General features: G+C 40.3%; 1 protein-coding gene across 2 annotated transcripts in view; it reads left to right on the top strand.

The window, feature by feature from the left end:
- Nucleotides 1-12,789, top strand: part of LOC127418979 (TNF receptor-associated factor 2-like) — a 28,468-nt gene extending 15,679 nt beyond the window's left edge. For both annotated transcript variants that reach the window (XM_051659982.1, XM_051659956.1), the window contains one exon: nucleotides 12,475-12,789. In XM_051659982.1, coding sequence (XP_051515942.1) covers nucleotides 12,475-12,548 — 74 coding nt within the window. In that variant the 3' untranslated portion in view covers nucleotides 12,549-12,789. The remainder of the gene's footprint in view (nucleotides 1-12,474) is intronic.
- Nucleotides 12,790-15,360: the final 2,571 nt, after the last annotated feature.

Here is a 15,360-nt window from a genome sequence, read left to right as displayed (position 1 = left end):
AATATCAGAATAATAGTAGAGAGAATGATTTATCTCAGCTTTTCTTTCTTTCATCACATTCCCAGTGGGCCAGAACTTTACATACACTTTGTTAGTATTTGGTAGCATTGCCTTTAAATTGTTTAACTTGGGTCAAACTTTTTGCATAGCCTTATACAAGCTTCTCACAATAAGTTGATGGTATTTTGGCCCATTCCTCCAGACAGAAATGAGTCAGGTTTGTAGGCTCGCACATGCTTTTTCAGTTCTGCCCATAAATTGTCTATTGGACTGATGTCAGGGCTTTGTGATGGCCACTCCAATACCTTGACTTTGTTGTCCTTAAGCCATTTTGCCACAAATTTGGAGGTATGCTTGGGGTCATTGTCCATTTGGAAGACCCATTTGTGACCAAGCTTTAACTTCCTGGCTGATGTCTTGAGATGTTGCATCAGTATATCCACATAATTTTCCTTCATGATGCCATCTATTTTGTGAAGTGCACCAGTCCCTCCTGAAACAAAGCACCCCCACAACATGATGCTGCCACCCCCATGCTTCACGGTTGGGATGGTGTTCTTCGGCTTGCAAGCCTCACCCATTTTCCTCCAAACATAACGATGGCCATTATGGCCAAACAGTTAAATTTTTGTTTCATCAGACCAGAGGACATTTCTCCAGAAAGAAAGATCTTTGTCCCCATGTGCACTTGCAAACTGTAGTCAGGCTTTTTTATTGCAGTTTTGGAGCAGTGGCTGAGCAGCCTTTCAGGTTATGTCTACATAGGACTCGTTTTACTGTGGAAATAGATACTTGTCTACCTGCTTCCTGCAGCATCTTCACAAGGTCTTTTGCTGTTGTTCTGGGATTGATTTGCACTTTTTGCACCAAACTCCGTTCATCTCTAGGAGACAGAGTGCATCTCCTTCCTGAGTGGTATGATGGCTGCATGGTCCCATGGTGTTTATACTTAAGTGCTATTGTTTGTACAGTTGAACTTGGTACCTTCAGGCATTTGGAAATTGCTCCCAAGGATGAACCAGACTTGTGGAGATCCACAAAAATTTTTTTCTGAGGTCTTACTGATTTATATTGATTTTCCCATGATGTCAAGCAAACAGGCACTGAGTTTGAAGGTAGGCTTTAAAATACATCCACAGGTACACCGCAGATTGACGCCAATTAGCCTATCAGAAGCTAATTGCCTAAAGGCTTGATATCATTTTCTGGAATTTTCCAAGCTGCTTAAAAGCACAGTTAACTTGGTATATGTAAACTTCTGACCCACTGGAAATGTGATGTAGTCAATTAAAAGTGAAACAATCTGTAAACAATTACTCATGTCATGAACAAAGTAGATGTCCTTAATGACTTGCCAAAACTATAGTTTGCTAATATGAAATCTGTGGAGTGGTTAAAAAAAAATAGTTTTAATGACCTCAACCTAAGTGTATGTAAACTCCTGACTTCAACTGCATAAGGGCTTCCTCTGTTGATGGCTTTCACAGAGTCCAGTGAAGGGTTCTTGAGTTCAGTCTGTTCAGGTCAGGGTTTCCCCCTTGGACTGAGAACTGAGAGGTGAAGAGGATGATGTCTGAGCAATGGCACTTTTAGCCAGTCTTACTTATCCCACATAACTTGATGTTAAGAGGAGACACGGCTGAAAGTGGTTTGTTTAATCTGGTTTAAATGTATTCAACTGAAAATTCTCATGGTCATATAATCTCTGGAAAAAGTAGTCAAGCTTTTGATGTTCAGTGACAAAATGGAGTCTACTGAACATTTTGGAGTGCAAAAATATCTACACTATATTGCCAAAAGTATTCGCTCACCCATCCAAATAATTGAATTCAGGTGTTCCAGTCACTTCCATGGCCACAGGTATATAAAATGAAGCACCTAGGCATGCAGACTGCTTCTACAAACATTTGTGAAAGAATGGGCCGCTCTCAGGAGCTCAGTGAATTCCAGTGTGGTACTGTGATAGGATGCCACCTGCGCAACAAGTCCAGTCGTGAAATTTCCTCGCTACTAAATATTCCACAGTCAACTGTCAGTGGTATTATAACAAAGTGGAAGCGATTGGGAATGACAGCAACTCAGCCATGAAGTGGTAGGTCACGTAAAATGACAGAGTGGGGTCAGCGGATGCTGAGGCGCATAGTGCGCAGAGGTCGCCAACTTTCTGCAGAGTCAATCGCTTACAGACCTCCAAAGTTCATGTGGCCTTCAGATTAGCTCAAGAACAGTGCGTAGAGAGCTTCATGGAATGGGTTTCCATGGCCGAGCAGCTGCATCCGAGCCATACATCACCAAGTGCAATGCAAAGCGTCGGATGCAGTGGTGTAAAGCACGCCGCCACTGGACTCTAGAGCAGTGGAGACGCGTTTTCTGGAGTGACGAATCACGCTTCTCCATCTGGCAATCTGATAGATGAGTCTGGGTTTGGCGGTTGCCAGGAGAACGGTACTTGTCTGACTGCATTGTGCCAACTGTGAAGTTTGGTGGAGGGGGGATTATGGTGTGGGGTTGTTTTTCAGGAGCTGGGCTTGGCCCCTTAGTTCCAGTGAAAGGAACTCTGAATGCTTCAGCATACCAAGAGATTTTGGACAATTCCATGCTCCCAACTTTGTGGGAACAGTTTGGGGATGGCCCCTTCCTGTTCCAACATGACTGCACACCAGTGCACAAAGCAAGGTCCATAAAGACATGGATGAGCGAGTTTGGTGTGGAAGAACTTGACTGGCCTGCACAGAGTCCTGACCTCAACCCGATAGAGCACCTCTGGGATGAATTAGAGCGAAGACTGCGAGCCAGGCCTTCTCGTCCAACATTGGTGTCTGACCTCACAAATGCGCTTCTGGAAGAATGGTCAAAAATTCCCATAAACACACTCCTAAACTTTGTGGAAAGCCTTCCCAGAAGAGTTGAAGCTGTTATAGCTGCAAAGGGTGGGCCGACGTCATATTAAACCCTATGGATTAAGAATGGGATGTCACTTAAGTTCATATGCGTCTAAAGGCAGATGAGCGAATACTTTTGGCAATATAGTGTATCTACACACAAAAAAAAATGCTTAGAATGTACATGATTTAATTATGTACATCAGTTCCACATGAATTAAATAAGATACATCAACATATTTTTTCCACTCGGTTAGCTCACTAATTGTCAGAAAACATCATTTGTTCACGTAATTGAAACATGATGGATTACATTTATTTTTAAAAGACCCAACTAAGTAACCTCAAAATTATTTTATATCTGCCCCTAACATAATACATTTTCTTAGTTTTACATAATATTTTTGTCACATGGCTGATTTCTGTTGTAAGGTTATGCTAGTTAGCTAACATTTATCTAGCAAAAGTATACATTAGAATGCTAAATGCTAAGTAGTAATTGCTTCTTGATTAAAGCAACATACAGAATGTTGTGTGTATCCGAAAAAAAAAAGAAAAAAAAAAGGCATAAAATAACACTAACATAAATTTTAACGTGTTCTCTCTGCATCAAGTCCAATGAAAAGTGTGCTTAGAACTACGAATTCCCTGCTCAAATTCCCTTGCCCATTTGGTTGAACAAAGGTTACTTGATTGGTTCACATTCACCCTACATAATGGAATCTAATGTAGTAGAGTGCACATTTTAGAGAATTTTATTAATTGAAAACAAGTTTGTTATGTAGATCACAAATAATATGATTTAGTAAATTGGACAACCTGCATTTTCCCATTTTTTTCACTGTATACAAAGAAAGATTTCAAGAAATAGCCACAGACATTATGCCTCATGACTGAAGTTGGGAGAAATATGGGCTTTTTGTAATGAGTTTCTCCCATAGATCCGACTTTTGGAACAGTGTACTGCCTATTATTCAACGTCCAACACCTCAGTCTACCCAAGATGGCCTTTTCTCTGTGGGAAATGTGTCAATTAAGAAAACCTTATACATATACATTCAACTTAAATGTATTCAGTTAGTTAGAACCCAGTGAAAATCTAATATAAAATCATAGGTGATCTTAAAAAAAGTAGTTCATTCAAATATATAAATTGTGTCATTATATACTCTCCCTCATGTGGTCCCATTTGACCATTTCTTTTGTGAACCACAACAGAGATTTTAGACAATGCACAAAGCTATTGTATGACTTTAGAAGACTTGGATTATGGAACTTCACAGCCCATGGTCATTGTATGCTTTTGTTGTATGGAAAAGATCAGCATGGAAATTCTTGAAAATATCTCCTTTCTGTGTTTCACAGAAGAAAGTTAAAAAACTATCAAAATGATTTGAAACTATAGGAAGGTGAGTACATTACAGAATATTTAAATTTTTGGATGAACCATTCGTTTAAATAATTCAGATCAGAGAGATCAGTGTATTTTGTACACATAAATTTCCCACTGCCACCATGTTGGTTGAGGGGCGGTCTTGAGTAAGGCTGGCTTTTTGTCCATGACTTTTCCCCTGGGCAAATGTGGACCTCTATGAGGGTTCCCTCTCTGTGTGTAGTCAGCAGACAGAAAATTATGGTCCTGAAAAACACAAATCTGTCCAACATTGCCAGCTTGTCAGGAGCTGTGGATTGGACAATTCAGCTCAGACACAAGGTACACCGTGTTTAATCTGTTTAGTAATTTCTATTTTAGTAAGTATATATATTATAAAATTTTCTTTATATGTATATTCAGCATATTACATGCCAAACAGATTTTTAACCAAATTAGCCCCATTAGGATATTATGGATTAAGATATATAGGTATCCATGCTTCTTTTGTCCTGTTTACTTCAGTACAAGTAAGATTAAGTGCAGCTTTAATCATCTTTATTTTTGAGTAATATTACTTCATTCAGGCAGAGATTACCATTTAGAGATGAACAAAGAGAACTCTCACTCACGTAAGGAAACCGAGTTAGACATTCTCCTGGAGCCCAGAACTGCTGATTAATCTTACTAGGCACAGACTAAACTGACTGTTCCACAGGCTCCTTCAAGTATTACACCTGATGCCAATGTCAACCATCAAAGATGAAAAAAATAAATAAAAAAAATACAAGGTTACATTGTAATTTTTTTTAAACTTTTTTTTTTTTTAAACTTTTTTTTTAATTCAAAGTCTGTTTATAAAACAATTCAAAAAAGACAACGTGCCTGATTGGAGTTAGCAATAGCTACTGTGCTGTATGACAGAATTAATCTGGAATCCATGAATGATACACATACACAAAATGTTAGGGATAGTTCCAAAAATAAACGTTTTCTCATCATTTCCTCAACCTCATGTCATTACAAACCCATATGACCTTTTTGACTCCATGGAAAAATAGAATGTTAGAGATTGACAACCTTAGTTGCCATTCAGATTCATTTGAAAGAATTCAAAGTACCCTTTTAAAAGACTGTGATTACGCTTTTCCGACTTATTTATTAGCGTAAATCGAGCAAATTATTATTTACCGTATTTTACAGTATAACAATGTTCCTTGTGTTATTACCCTGGTATAATTAAAAAAAACTAGTCAACACTGCTGCATTGGAGTTTCAATAATAGCTGCTGAGGGAGCAGTTTTGGGTGTAATCTAATTACAAAGTAATTAATTACTGCAATCTAATTACATTCAATTAAGATTACTTTAAGTACATTACTTGGGTTACACATTTTCAAAATAATATGAATGTAGAATACATAAATCTGTTGCCGTTTTGGTGACGAGTCTTTGTGAGGGAGAAACATCTGCTGTTAATGACTGGCATGTAACAATGTAAAAAGGAAGAATTATAGATATTATTTAGAGTTTGGTGAGGAGAAAAACAAAACAAAATGTATGTAAAAATGTTTTTAGACAGTAACTCAAAAGTAATAATGTGATTACCTTTTTGATTAAATTAGTCAATAATCTGATTAAAATTTTAGAGAAGTAATAAGTAATTTGTAGTGGATTTCGCAACACTTTTAGGAAATGTGGCATCTTTCACTTTTCTGACTGCTGTTATCCACTGTTTTCAAAAAAAAATTTGTTCATTTTTTGAAAGTTGTGGACTTTCAAAATACATTTTTTGCATAATAGTGGACTTTTGAGCAAATAAAAATACAAAAAACATTCTTTGGTCTCCCATTTACTGCAGTAGAAAACTAGAGGTTTACCTCACTATAATTTACTTTTGCGTTCCAAACCCAGACATGAAATAGGTTCCATAATCTTTAAAATTTAAAAAGTCATGCAGTCGGCTACAGGTGTGGAATGACTGGGTAGTATCAAAGTCTTTCTAGCAAGTCAGTCTACTGGCGGCCATGTTTGAAAAGCTCTTGGGCAGCAATTTTATTATGTAAACAAGTGGCATACAAGTGCAGCTCCTATCTACTTGAATGGGGATGGCTGAAATCTCCAAATGGTTAGTTGAGATTATGATCAAAGAACATATTTAAAATCAGCAGTAGAATCTGCTAACACTGGTATCATACATTTTGCATCTTTACCTCAGATTATGCTAAAAAACACAGTTTTCCTGGTTTATATAGCTAATGCGCATGCGTGTTCTTGAGTTGATTGACAAGCGATGTCTTTATTGAAAAGGTGATTGGCTCTTTTGCCTGTAAGGTGGGAATTTCTTTCTTCATCCGTTGAACATTGGGCGTTCCCAATTTCGCCCATTCATTTTAATAGAAGTGGCCCGTCTTTGCTAAATAGTCTCTGGTACTTTATAGATAATGATGATGATTTTCTGGTGAACTAACCTGTTAATATTGTTTTATTCTAATTACAAGAAATAAAGAATGGCTTGTCAACAAAACTCTCATTTGATTTGATTACTAGTAGAAGAATCAGGTCAATATGCAATTTGCTTGTACAGTGCATCCGGAAAGTATTCATAGCGCTTCACTTTTTCCACATTTTCTTATGTTACAGCCTTATTCCAAAATGGATTAAATTAATTATTTTCCTCAAAATTCTACAAACAATACCCCATAATGACAACATGAAAGAAGTGTGTTTTAAATCTTTGCAAACTTATTAAAAATAAAAAACGAAAAAAATCACATGTACATAAGTATTCACAGCCTTTGCCATGACACTCAAAATTGAGCTCAGGTGCATCCTGTTTCCAATGATCATCCTTGAGATGTTTCTACAACTTGATTGGAGTCCACCTGTGGCAAATTCAGTTGATTGGACATGATTTGGAAAGGCACACACCTGTCTATATAAGGTCCCACAGTTAACAGTGCATGTCAGAGCACAAACCAAGCCATGAAGTCCAAGGAATTGTCTGTAGACCTCCGAGACAGGATTGTATCGAGGCACAGATCTGGGGAAGGGTACAGAAACATTTCTGCAGCATTGAAGGTCCCAATGAGCACAGTGGCCTCCATCATCCGTAAATGGAAGAAGTTTGGAACCACCAGGACTCTTTCTAGAGCTGGCCACCTGGCCAAACTGAGCGATCGGGGGAGAAGGGCCTTAGTCAGGGAGGTGACCAAGAACCCGATGGTCACTCTGACAGAGCTCCAGCATTTCTCTGTGGAGAGAGGAGAACCTTCCAGAAGAACAACCATCTCTGCAGCACTCCACCAATCAGGCCTGTATGGTAGAGAGGCCAGACAGAAGCCACTCCTCAGTAAAAGGCACATGACAGCTCGCCTGGAGTTTGCCAAAAGGCACATGAAGGACTCTCAGACCATGAGAAACAAAGATTGAACTCTTTGGCCTGAATGGCAAGCGTCATGTCTGGAGGAAACCAGGCACCGCTCATCACCTGGCCAATACCATCCCTACAGTGAAGCATGGTGGTGGCAGCATCATGCTGTGGGGATGTTTTTCAGTGGCAGGAACTGGGAGACTAGTCAGGATCAAAGGAAAGATGAATGCAGCAATGTACAGAGACATCCTTGATGAAAACCTGCTCCAGAGCGCTCTGGACCTCAGACTGGGGCGAAGGTTCATCTTCCAACAGGACAATGACCCTAAGCACACAGCCAAGATAACAAAGGAGTGGCTACGGGACAACTCTGTGAATGTCCTTGAGTGGCCCAGCCAGAGCCCAGACTTGAACCTGATTGAACATCTCTGGAGAGATCTGAAAATGGCTGTGCACCGACACTCCCCATCCAACATGATGGAGCTTGAGAGGTCCTGCAAAGAAGAATGTGAGAAACTGCCCAAAAATAGGTGTGCCAAGCTTGTAGCATCATAATCAAATAGACTTGAGGCTGTAATTGGTGCCAAAGGTGCTTCAACAAAGTATTGAGCAAAGGCTGTGAATACTTATGTACATGTGATTTTTTTCGTTTTTTATTTTTAATAAATTAGCAAAGATTTCAAACAAACTTCTTTCACGTTGTCATTATGGGGTATTGTTTGTAGAATTTTGAGGAAAATAATGTATTTAATCAATTTTGGAATAAGGCTGTAACATAACAAAATGTGGAAAAAGTGAAGCGCTGTAAATACTTTCCGGATGCACTGTATATTGCTGATCACAGCTTCGTAAGTCTTTTTGGCAGATTTAGGTGATATGACCCTAAAAGTCAGAGTGTGAAAAATGAAGGTGGCCAGTTCTAAAGTTTATTTCGGACCTCTCTGTCTGCCTCCACGTTGACGTGGGCAGACAGTGCTCTTGCATCACTGAGGCAGGGGTTTGGTGGTAAGCATGACTGGTTTTCAGCTCACACTGGGGAAAGTTTGAGTGGTGTGTTGGGGAAAAGGACTGGACTGAATGGATCTACCTGCTGAGAGAACGGGCTCAGTTCTGAGTCATGCTGAGAGTGACTGAGTTTTCTAAGCCTTTTCCCACATGGAGGTTTCCATGCCTTTGATCGCTGCTTTAATACGTCTGTGACCAGCAGCTTTTGTACATTAGATGGAAAATGTGTGTTCTGTAATCATGGACTTTCCTGTCATTCATCTGCATAGGCAACAGCACTCTGTCAGATATATAATTGTGTTTAAGGCAGACAAAAATGTTTTATGTCATAAAATGAGTTGTTATATGTGCAGTTACATTATGTGACTAATTGATACCAAGAACCATAATTCCTAAATCAAATATTCCTGGAACTTGAAAGTATTATTTGGTGACAAAATTTTCAAATGGGAAGTGAGTTTTGCGTCAGCATCCTAAAACTGTTGGAGGCTGTCTTTAGAGAAAAGCAGTGGTTTCTCCACTAAACCATGGGAGATCTTTTAATGTGGTAGACCTCCAAATTTTAAGCATTCCTTTTGGCTGATTTAACTTCCATGGCTGCTTCAAGTCTGCTGCTCTACCTTGTAGTAGATTGTAGTAAGATTTGAAAATTCTTTCATTACCCTGCTTGATATGACCAGTATGAATCTGTATATGGCCATTCCTCACTGTATGCATCAGTTTTCCTTGGAATGAAAACATTTAGTTTGAAAACATAGTCGGTCTGTTTTTGCACTACATTCACATTACCGGTAGTTTTAACTGTTCACAAAATCAAACGTGAGTAATGAATGACTGTATAGAAACCAAGTGGTTTTCCCCATGCCACATGGAGGAATGCGTGTCTCAGAGTTCTGGTTGTTCCAGTGTGCCTTGCCCATTTTTCTAAATGATTTGTATAGAAATTATTAGTAAACTTGATCTCTATAGGATAATGGCCCTGTTCCAAATCTTAGTGAGTTGCCTTTCTGTCAACTACGTAGAGAGCTACCTTCTAAAGCCGCATCCTTAATCCTTAATGTCGTGAAACCTCATAAGTAGCTGATAAGGGACACTCTACACAGTTAGCAACTCCGCACGCCACACAAATAGCATCCAGTGCCCAAAGTGCTGGAGAGCCTTGAATCACTATTTATTCCAAAAGAATTTGATGTTAGCTTGTTGCTAAGCTAACAGCACAAACACTAAGCATAAAAGCACATCACACACACATTTTTTAAAAATTTTTAATGAAATATTTAATGAAATTATAGAATATATAATGAAATATAATGAAATAAAAGAATATTTATAATAAAAATTTCTCTTGATTCCGTCAGCCGGTTTGCATGAATTCTTCCACTGAACTCCTTGCATTCTGGGATTGCCTTTCTTCCACTGAGCTCCTCGTGTTCTAGGATTGCCTTATCTGTGAAGGATACATGCGATGCCACCAAAATGAGGTATCTCAGAACATAATGTTGTAGGCTACCTTTGGTCTTCGTGTTGTACTCCTATGATGCCTTCAAAATGCTGCCTTGATAGGCAGCTCACTTGTCTTTTAGAAACCTTTCAGTTATGTAATATAATAAATATAATTAGTCACCTATGCTTAAATTCTATGAGGAGGATGATATGTAAATGAAGTGCATAGCATGAAATTATTATGAATATGAATCTATTATGAATGATTATGAAAACTTTAATTTGCATTGCTATAATTTGTAGTATAGTGTTAAAACCAGGGCTGGGAAATTTAATGCATTAATTTCTGTGATTAATAGTTGACTGTTTAACATGTTAAAATAAAATAAAACATTTCACTTCCTGAAGCTTCACTTTCTGTGGCTAAAATGGGCATGTATACATTTCCACACACTCGACTCTACTGCACATTCTAACGCAGAAACTGATTGTGTGTAGCAGTGTACGCATATTCATTACGTGTGGCACATGTCCCGGCAATAATAAACACAGGAGTGGATTTACTGTATGGAGAATAGAGACTTCACAAACAAGTAGTGAGCCAGGTGTGGGAGAGATAAGGGCAAGCTGCTGTATCTCTTCGCATTGCCTGAAAACGCTCACTCACTGTTATCTGAACCAGTGTCAAAAACGAAACTGCGTGAAAAAGACCTTAGAGTCTTAACAGCAACCAAAGAAATTTTTTTTTGAGTTTTGAGATTTTAAACTTCAGCATTCAGTTTGTTTTATATCTGTATGTATCGTGTCTAATAATGCACTGGCAAAGAAGCCTACATTTAAGTTTATCTTGCCATTAAAGCTTGATATGAATTGAATCTGCCCATTTGATCCTGTTATTAAAAAAGTCCACTGGAAAATGGCAGCAGATTTTAATTACAGGATGTCAACTGATTTTATGGCATGTATACAAATACTTTTATCAAAGATTTAAATCGTAAAAATGTGTCTAATCAACTCTATCTGCAAAAAACTAAACAATTAAATATATTTAAGTAATACCACACGAGCAAGAGTGCGATATGGCCCTACAACAGCACTGCTGTGATTCGGCCACAGGAGAATTTGCTCGAAGCACAAGAACGACAAAGCCGGCTGTATGAAAGGGCTTGGCTATGGGAATTCACACCGGGAGATAAAGTGCTTGTATTACTCCCAACCTCGAGCTCCAAATTACTCGCACGCGACGCACGTCAAATATACCACCTAAACCTCCTGAAATTATGGAGGGAGGCAGTCTCTGTGATGTTGGCAATGGTAGTTCCGGAGAGGGCAGAGCTTGGGCCAGAGGTGAACATAAAAGCCAGTCATGTCACCACTTGTGGAGACCACCTCTCACCATCTCATGTCACAGAGGTTGCCAAGTTGCAGAAAGAATTCTCAGACATGTTCTCACCTCTACCTGGTCATACAAACCTCATACAGGACCACATCGAAACTACGCCCGGGGTAGTGGTCATAGTCATCCCTACCGGCTTCCTGAGCACAAGAAAAAAGTAGTGCGGGAAGAATTAGATGCAATGCTCGATATGGGGGTAATAGAAGAATCCCACAGTGATTGGTCCAGCCCGGTCGTCCTAGTCCCTAAGAGCGTTGGGTCGGTTCGGTTCTGCGTGCATTACAGAAAAGTCAACACGGTATCTAAATTTGATGCAAATCCAAAGCCTCATATTGATGAACTGTTCCATCGGTTAGACACAGCTCGCTTTTACTCGACGCTGGATTTAACAATGGGTTATTGGCAGATCCCCTTAATGCTGATGTCCCGTATAAAAATGGCCTTTTTATACCGTTTGGCTTACAACAATTGGTGATACTTCAGTTTTTTCGGGGGCCCCGGCTACATTTCAGCGCCTGATGGACCGAGTTCTCAGACCACACTGCTTACACCATTGCCTATCTGGATGACATCATTATATACAGTAATGATTGGCAGCGACATATGCAGCATCTGAGGGCTGTTCTGAGGTCGCTGCGATGAGGGGGACTCACGGCAAACCCCAAGAAGTGCGCAGTTGGACGGGTGGAGGTATCTGGGGTTCCACTTGGGTCATGGGCAGGTGTGCCCCCAAATTGATAAGACCGCAACGTTTGCGGATTGCCCGAGACCCAAGACCAAAAAGGAGGTGAGACAGTTCCTGGGGCTGGCGGGCTATTATAGAAGGTTTGTGCCTAATTATTCGGCTGTCACCAGCCCGCTGACTGATCTCACTAAAAAGGGAGCTCCAGACCTGGTCCAGTGGACGGAGCAGTGTCAACAGGCATTTATACAGGTGAAAGCTGCACTTTGCGGTGGGCCACTTTTACATGCACCTAATTTCTCTCTCCCATTTTGTTTTACAGATGGACGCTTCAGACAGGGGGCTGGGGGCAGTGCTCTCGCAGGTAGTGGAGGAGCAGCCGGTGCTGTACATTAGCCACAAGCTATCCCTGAGAGAGACCAAGTACAGCACCATTGAAAAGGAATGTCTGACCATCAAATGGGCTGTTCTCACCCTCCGATACTAACACCCTCTGTTCTAACCACACACCACTCCAATGGCTCCACCGCATGAAGGATACTAATGTGCGGATCACCCGTTGATATCTGGCTTTACAGCCTTTTAAGTTCGAAGTGGTCCACAGACCGGGGGCGTGGATGGCTGTTGCTGACTTTCTCTCCAGAAATAGGGGTGGGGGGTATGTGGAGATGGGGGGCTTGTTGGAGCATTCATCCGGAGAGAAATAAGCGGTAAGGGTGCACACACCTGAGCACAATATGTCTAACACCTGTTTCTGATTGCAGTGAGCAATTGGGAGATTGATATCAGGAGGAACCACGCTAGAGACTGAGAGAGAGAGAGAGCTAGCACACAAAATGTATGTTTTTGAATTATGAAAATAAAAGATTAACTGTTTGAGTTCAAGTCCCGTTTCCCATTTCTTCCTTGTCTCCACAAATGAACCCTGTTACACAGTGGCAGTGTTTTTGTTTAAAGTGAATGGAGTTCCGGGTTCAAATCTTGACCTGACACTTGTTTTTGTTTTGTTTTTTGGTCAGCTAACATAACCAAAACTCATAAATATGGCAACAAAAAAGTTGAAAAGACAAAGAGGCCACTAATAGCAGAAACAGCTTTATTAAAATCAACAGCAGCATGTGCAGCTTTTGAAGAACTCTGTTCTGTTCTGCACATTTCCACCCTAAAGGGTATCAAAACAGTACTAGAAAAAGTAGCATGATATTAATGTCTTTTTTTTTCTCTCTCCCCTTTTCTCCCCAATTTTGGCATTACTTTAAATTCCCACTACTTACTCGGTCCTTGTGGTGGCGCGGTTACTCACCTCAATCCGGGTGGTGGAGGACAAGTCTCAGTCGCCTCCGCTTCTGAGACAGTCAATCCACGCATCTTATCACGTGGCTCGCTGTGCATGACACCGCAGAGACTCCCAGCATGTGGAGGCTCATGCTGTTCTCCGCAATCCAAGCACAACTTACCATGTGCCCCATTGAGAGCTGAACCACTCATCGCAACCACAAATAGGTTACCCATTGTGACTCTACCCTCCCTAGCAACCAGGCCAATTTGTTTGCTTAGGAGACCTGGCTGGAGTCACTCAGCACACCCTGGATTCGAACTCGCGACTCCAGGAGTGGTAGTCAGCATCAATACTCACTGAGCTACCCAGGCCCTCCCAATATTAGTATGTCTTGACATTACATGTACCATAGTAGTACTATGATATTCACTTTAGTAGCTTGGAGTTCTTGATACCATCACAGTATGCTACTTTTTAAAAAGGATTTTGAGAAAGTTCAACAGTACAATTCATTTTCTGTGGGAGCTGAGCAACAGGCTTGCGTGGGGGATTGTAAGGCCTACAGTAAATTAGAGCAAGCAGTGAGACCGAAAAATCTACTAATAGTGCTGGAGTTTCTGATGGATTCACATTATTATATTTTACTACTGTATATTTAATTCAGATTTCAAGTGCAGTTTGCATGCTTTCAATATGGCTAAGCTTTGTCTGGGTTAACAAATTTGTATTAAATTGACACTATACTGTAAATACTTTGAGCATTCTGAAATAAAGTTCCATTTTCCAACAATAATCGTGCATATACAGTTGTGCTCAAAAGTTTGCATACCCTTGGTGAATTGGCAATATATGTACCATTTTAAAAGGAAACATGAGTGAGCAGGCAAAACACATTTCTTTTATTTCTTATGGGATTCATATTCAACTGTAGGTTATAACAGAATGGCACAATCATAAAACAAAACATGGCAACAAAGAAAAAAATGAAATGACTCCAGTTCAAAAGTCTGCATACCCTTAGTTATTAATACTGTGTATTGCCCCCTTTAGCATCAATAACAGCTTGCAGTCTTTTGTAATAGTTGTCTATGAGGCCCCAAATTTTTACAGGTGGTATAGCTGCCCATTCGTCTTGGCAAAATGCCTCCAGGTCATGCAAAGTCTTTGGTCGTCTTGCATGAACCGCACGTTTGAGATCTCCCCAGAGTGGCTCGATGATATTAAGGTCAGGAGACTGTGATGGCCACTCCAGAACCTTCACCTTTTTCTGCTGTAACCACTGGAGGGTCAACTTGGCCTTGTGCTTAGGGTCATTGTCGTGCTGGAAAGTCCAAGAGCATCCCATGCGCAACTTTTGTGCAGAAGAATGCAAATTGTCTGTCAGTGTTTTCTGATAACATGCTGCATTCATCTTGCCATCAATTTTCACAAGATTCCCCGTGACTTTAGAGCTCACACACCCCAAAACATCAGTGAGCTACCACCATGCTTCACAGTGGGGATGGTATTCTTTTCACTATAGGCCTTGTTGACCCATCTCCAAACATAGCGCTTATGGTTGTGACCATAAAGCTCTATTTTGGTCTCGTCACTCCAAATTACAGTGTGCCAGAAGCTGTGAGGCGTGTCAAGGTGTTGTCGGGCATATTGTAACTGGGCTTTTTTGTGGCATTGGCGCAGTAAAGGCTTCTTTCTGGCAACTCGACCATGCAGCTCATTTTTGTTCAAATATTGTCGTATTGTGCTCCTTGAAACAACCACACCGTCTTTTTCCAGAGCAGTCTGTATTTCTCCTGAGGTTACCTGTGGGTTTTTCTTTGTATCCCGAACAATTCTTCTGGCAGTTGTGGCTGAAATCTTTCTTGGTCTACCTGACCTTGGCTTGGTATCAAGACATCCCTGAATTTTCCACTTTTAATAAGTGATTGA

This window comes from Myxocyprinus asiaticus, chromosome 3, assembly GCF_019703515.2.
Source record: "Myxocyprinus asiaticus isolate MX2 ecotype Aquarium Trade chromosome 3, UBuf_Myxa_2, whole genome shotgun sequence".
NCBI classification, from domain to species: Eukaryota; Metazoa; Chordata; class Actinopteri; order Cypriniformes; family Catostomidae; genus Myxocyprinus; species Myxocyprinus asiaticus.
The sequence above is the reverse complement of the archived record's forward strand: the minus strand, read 5'-3'. Positions and strand labels throughout refer to the sequence as shown.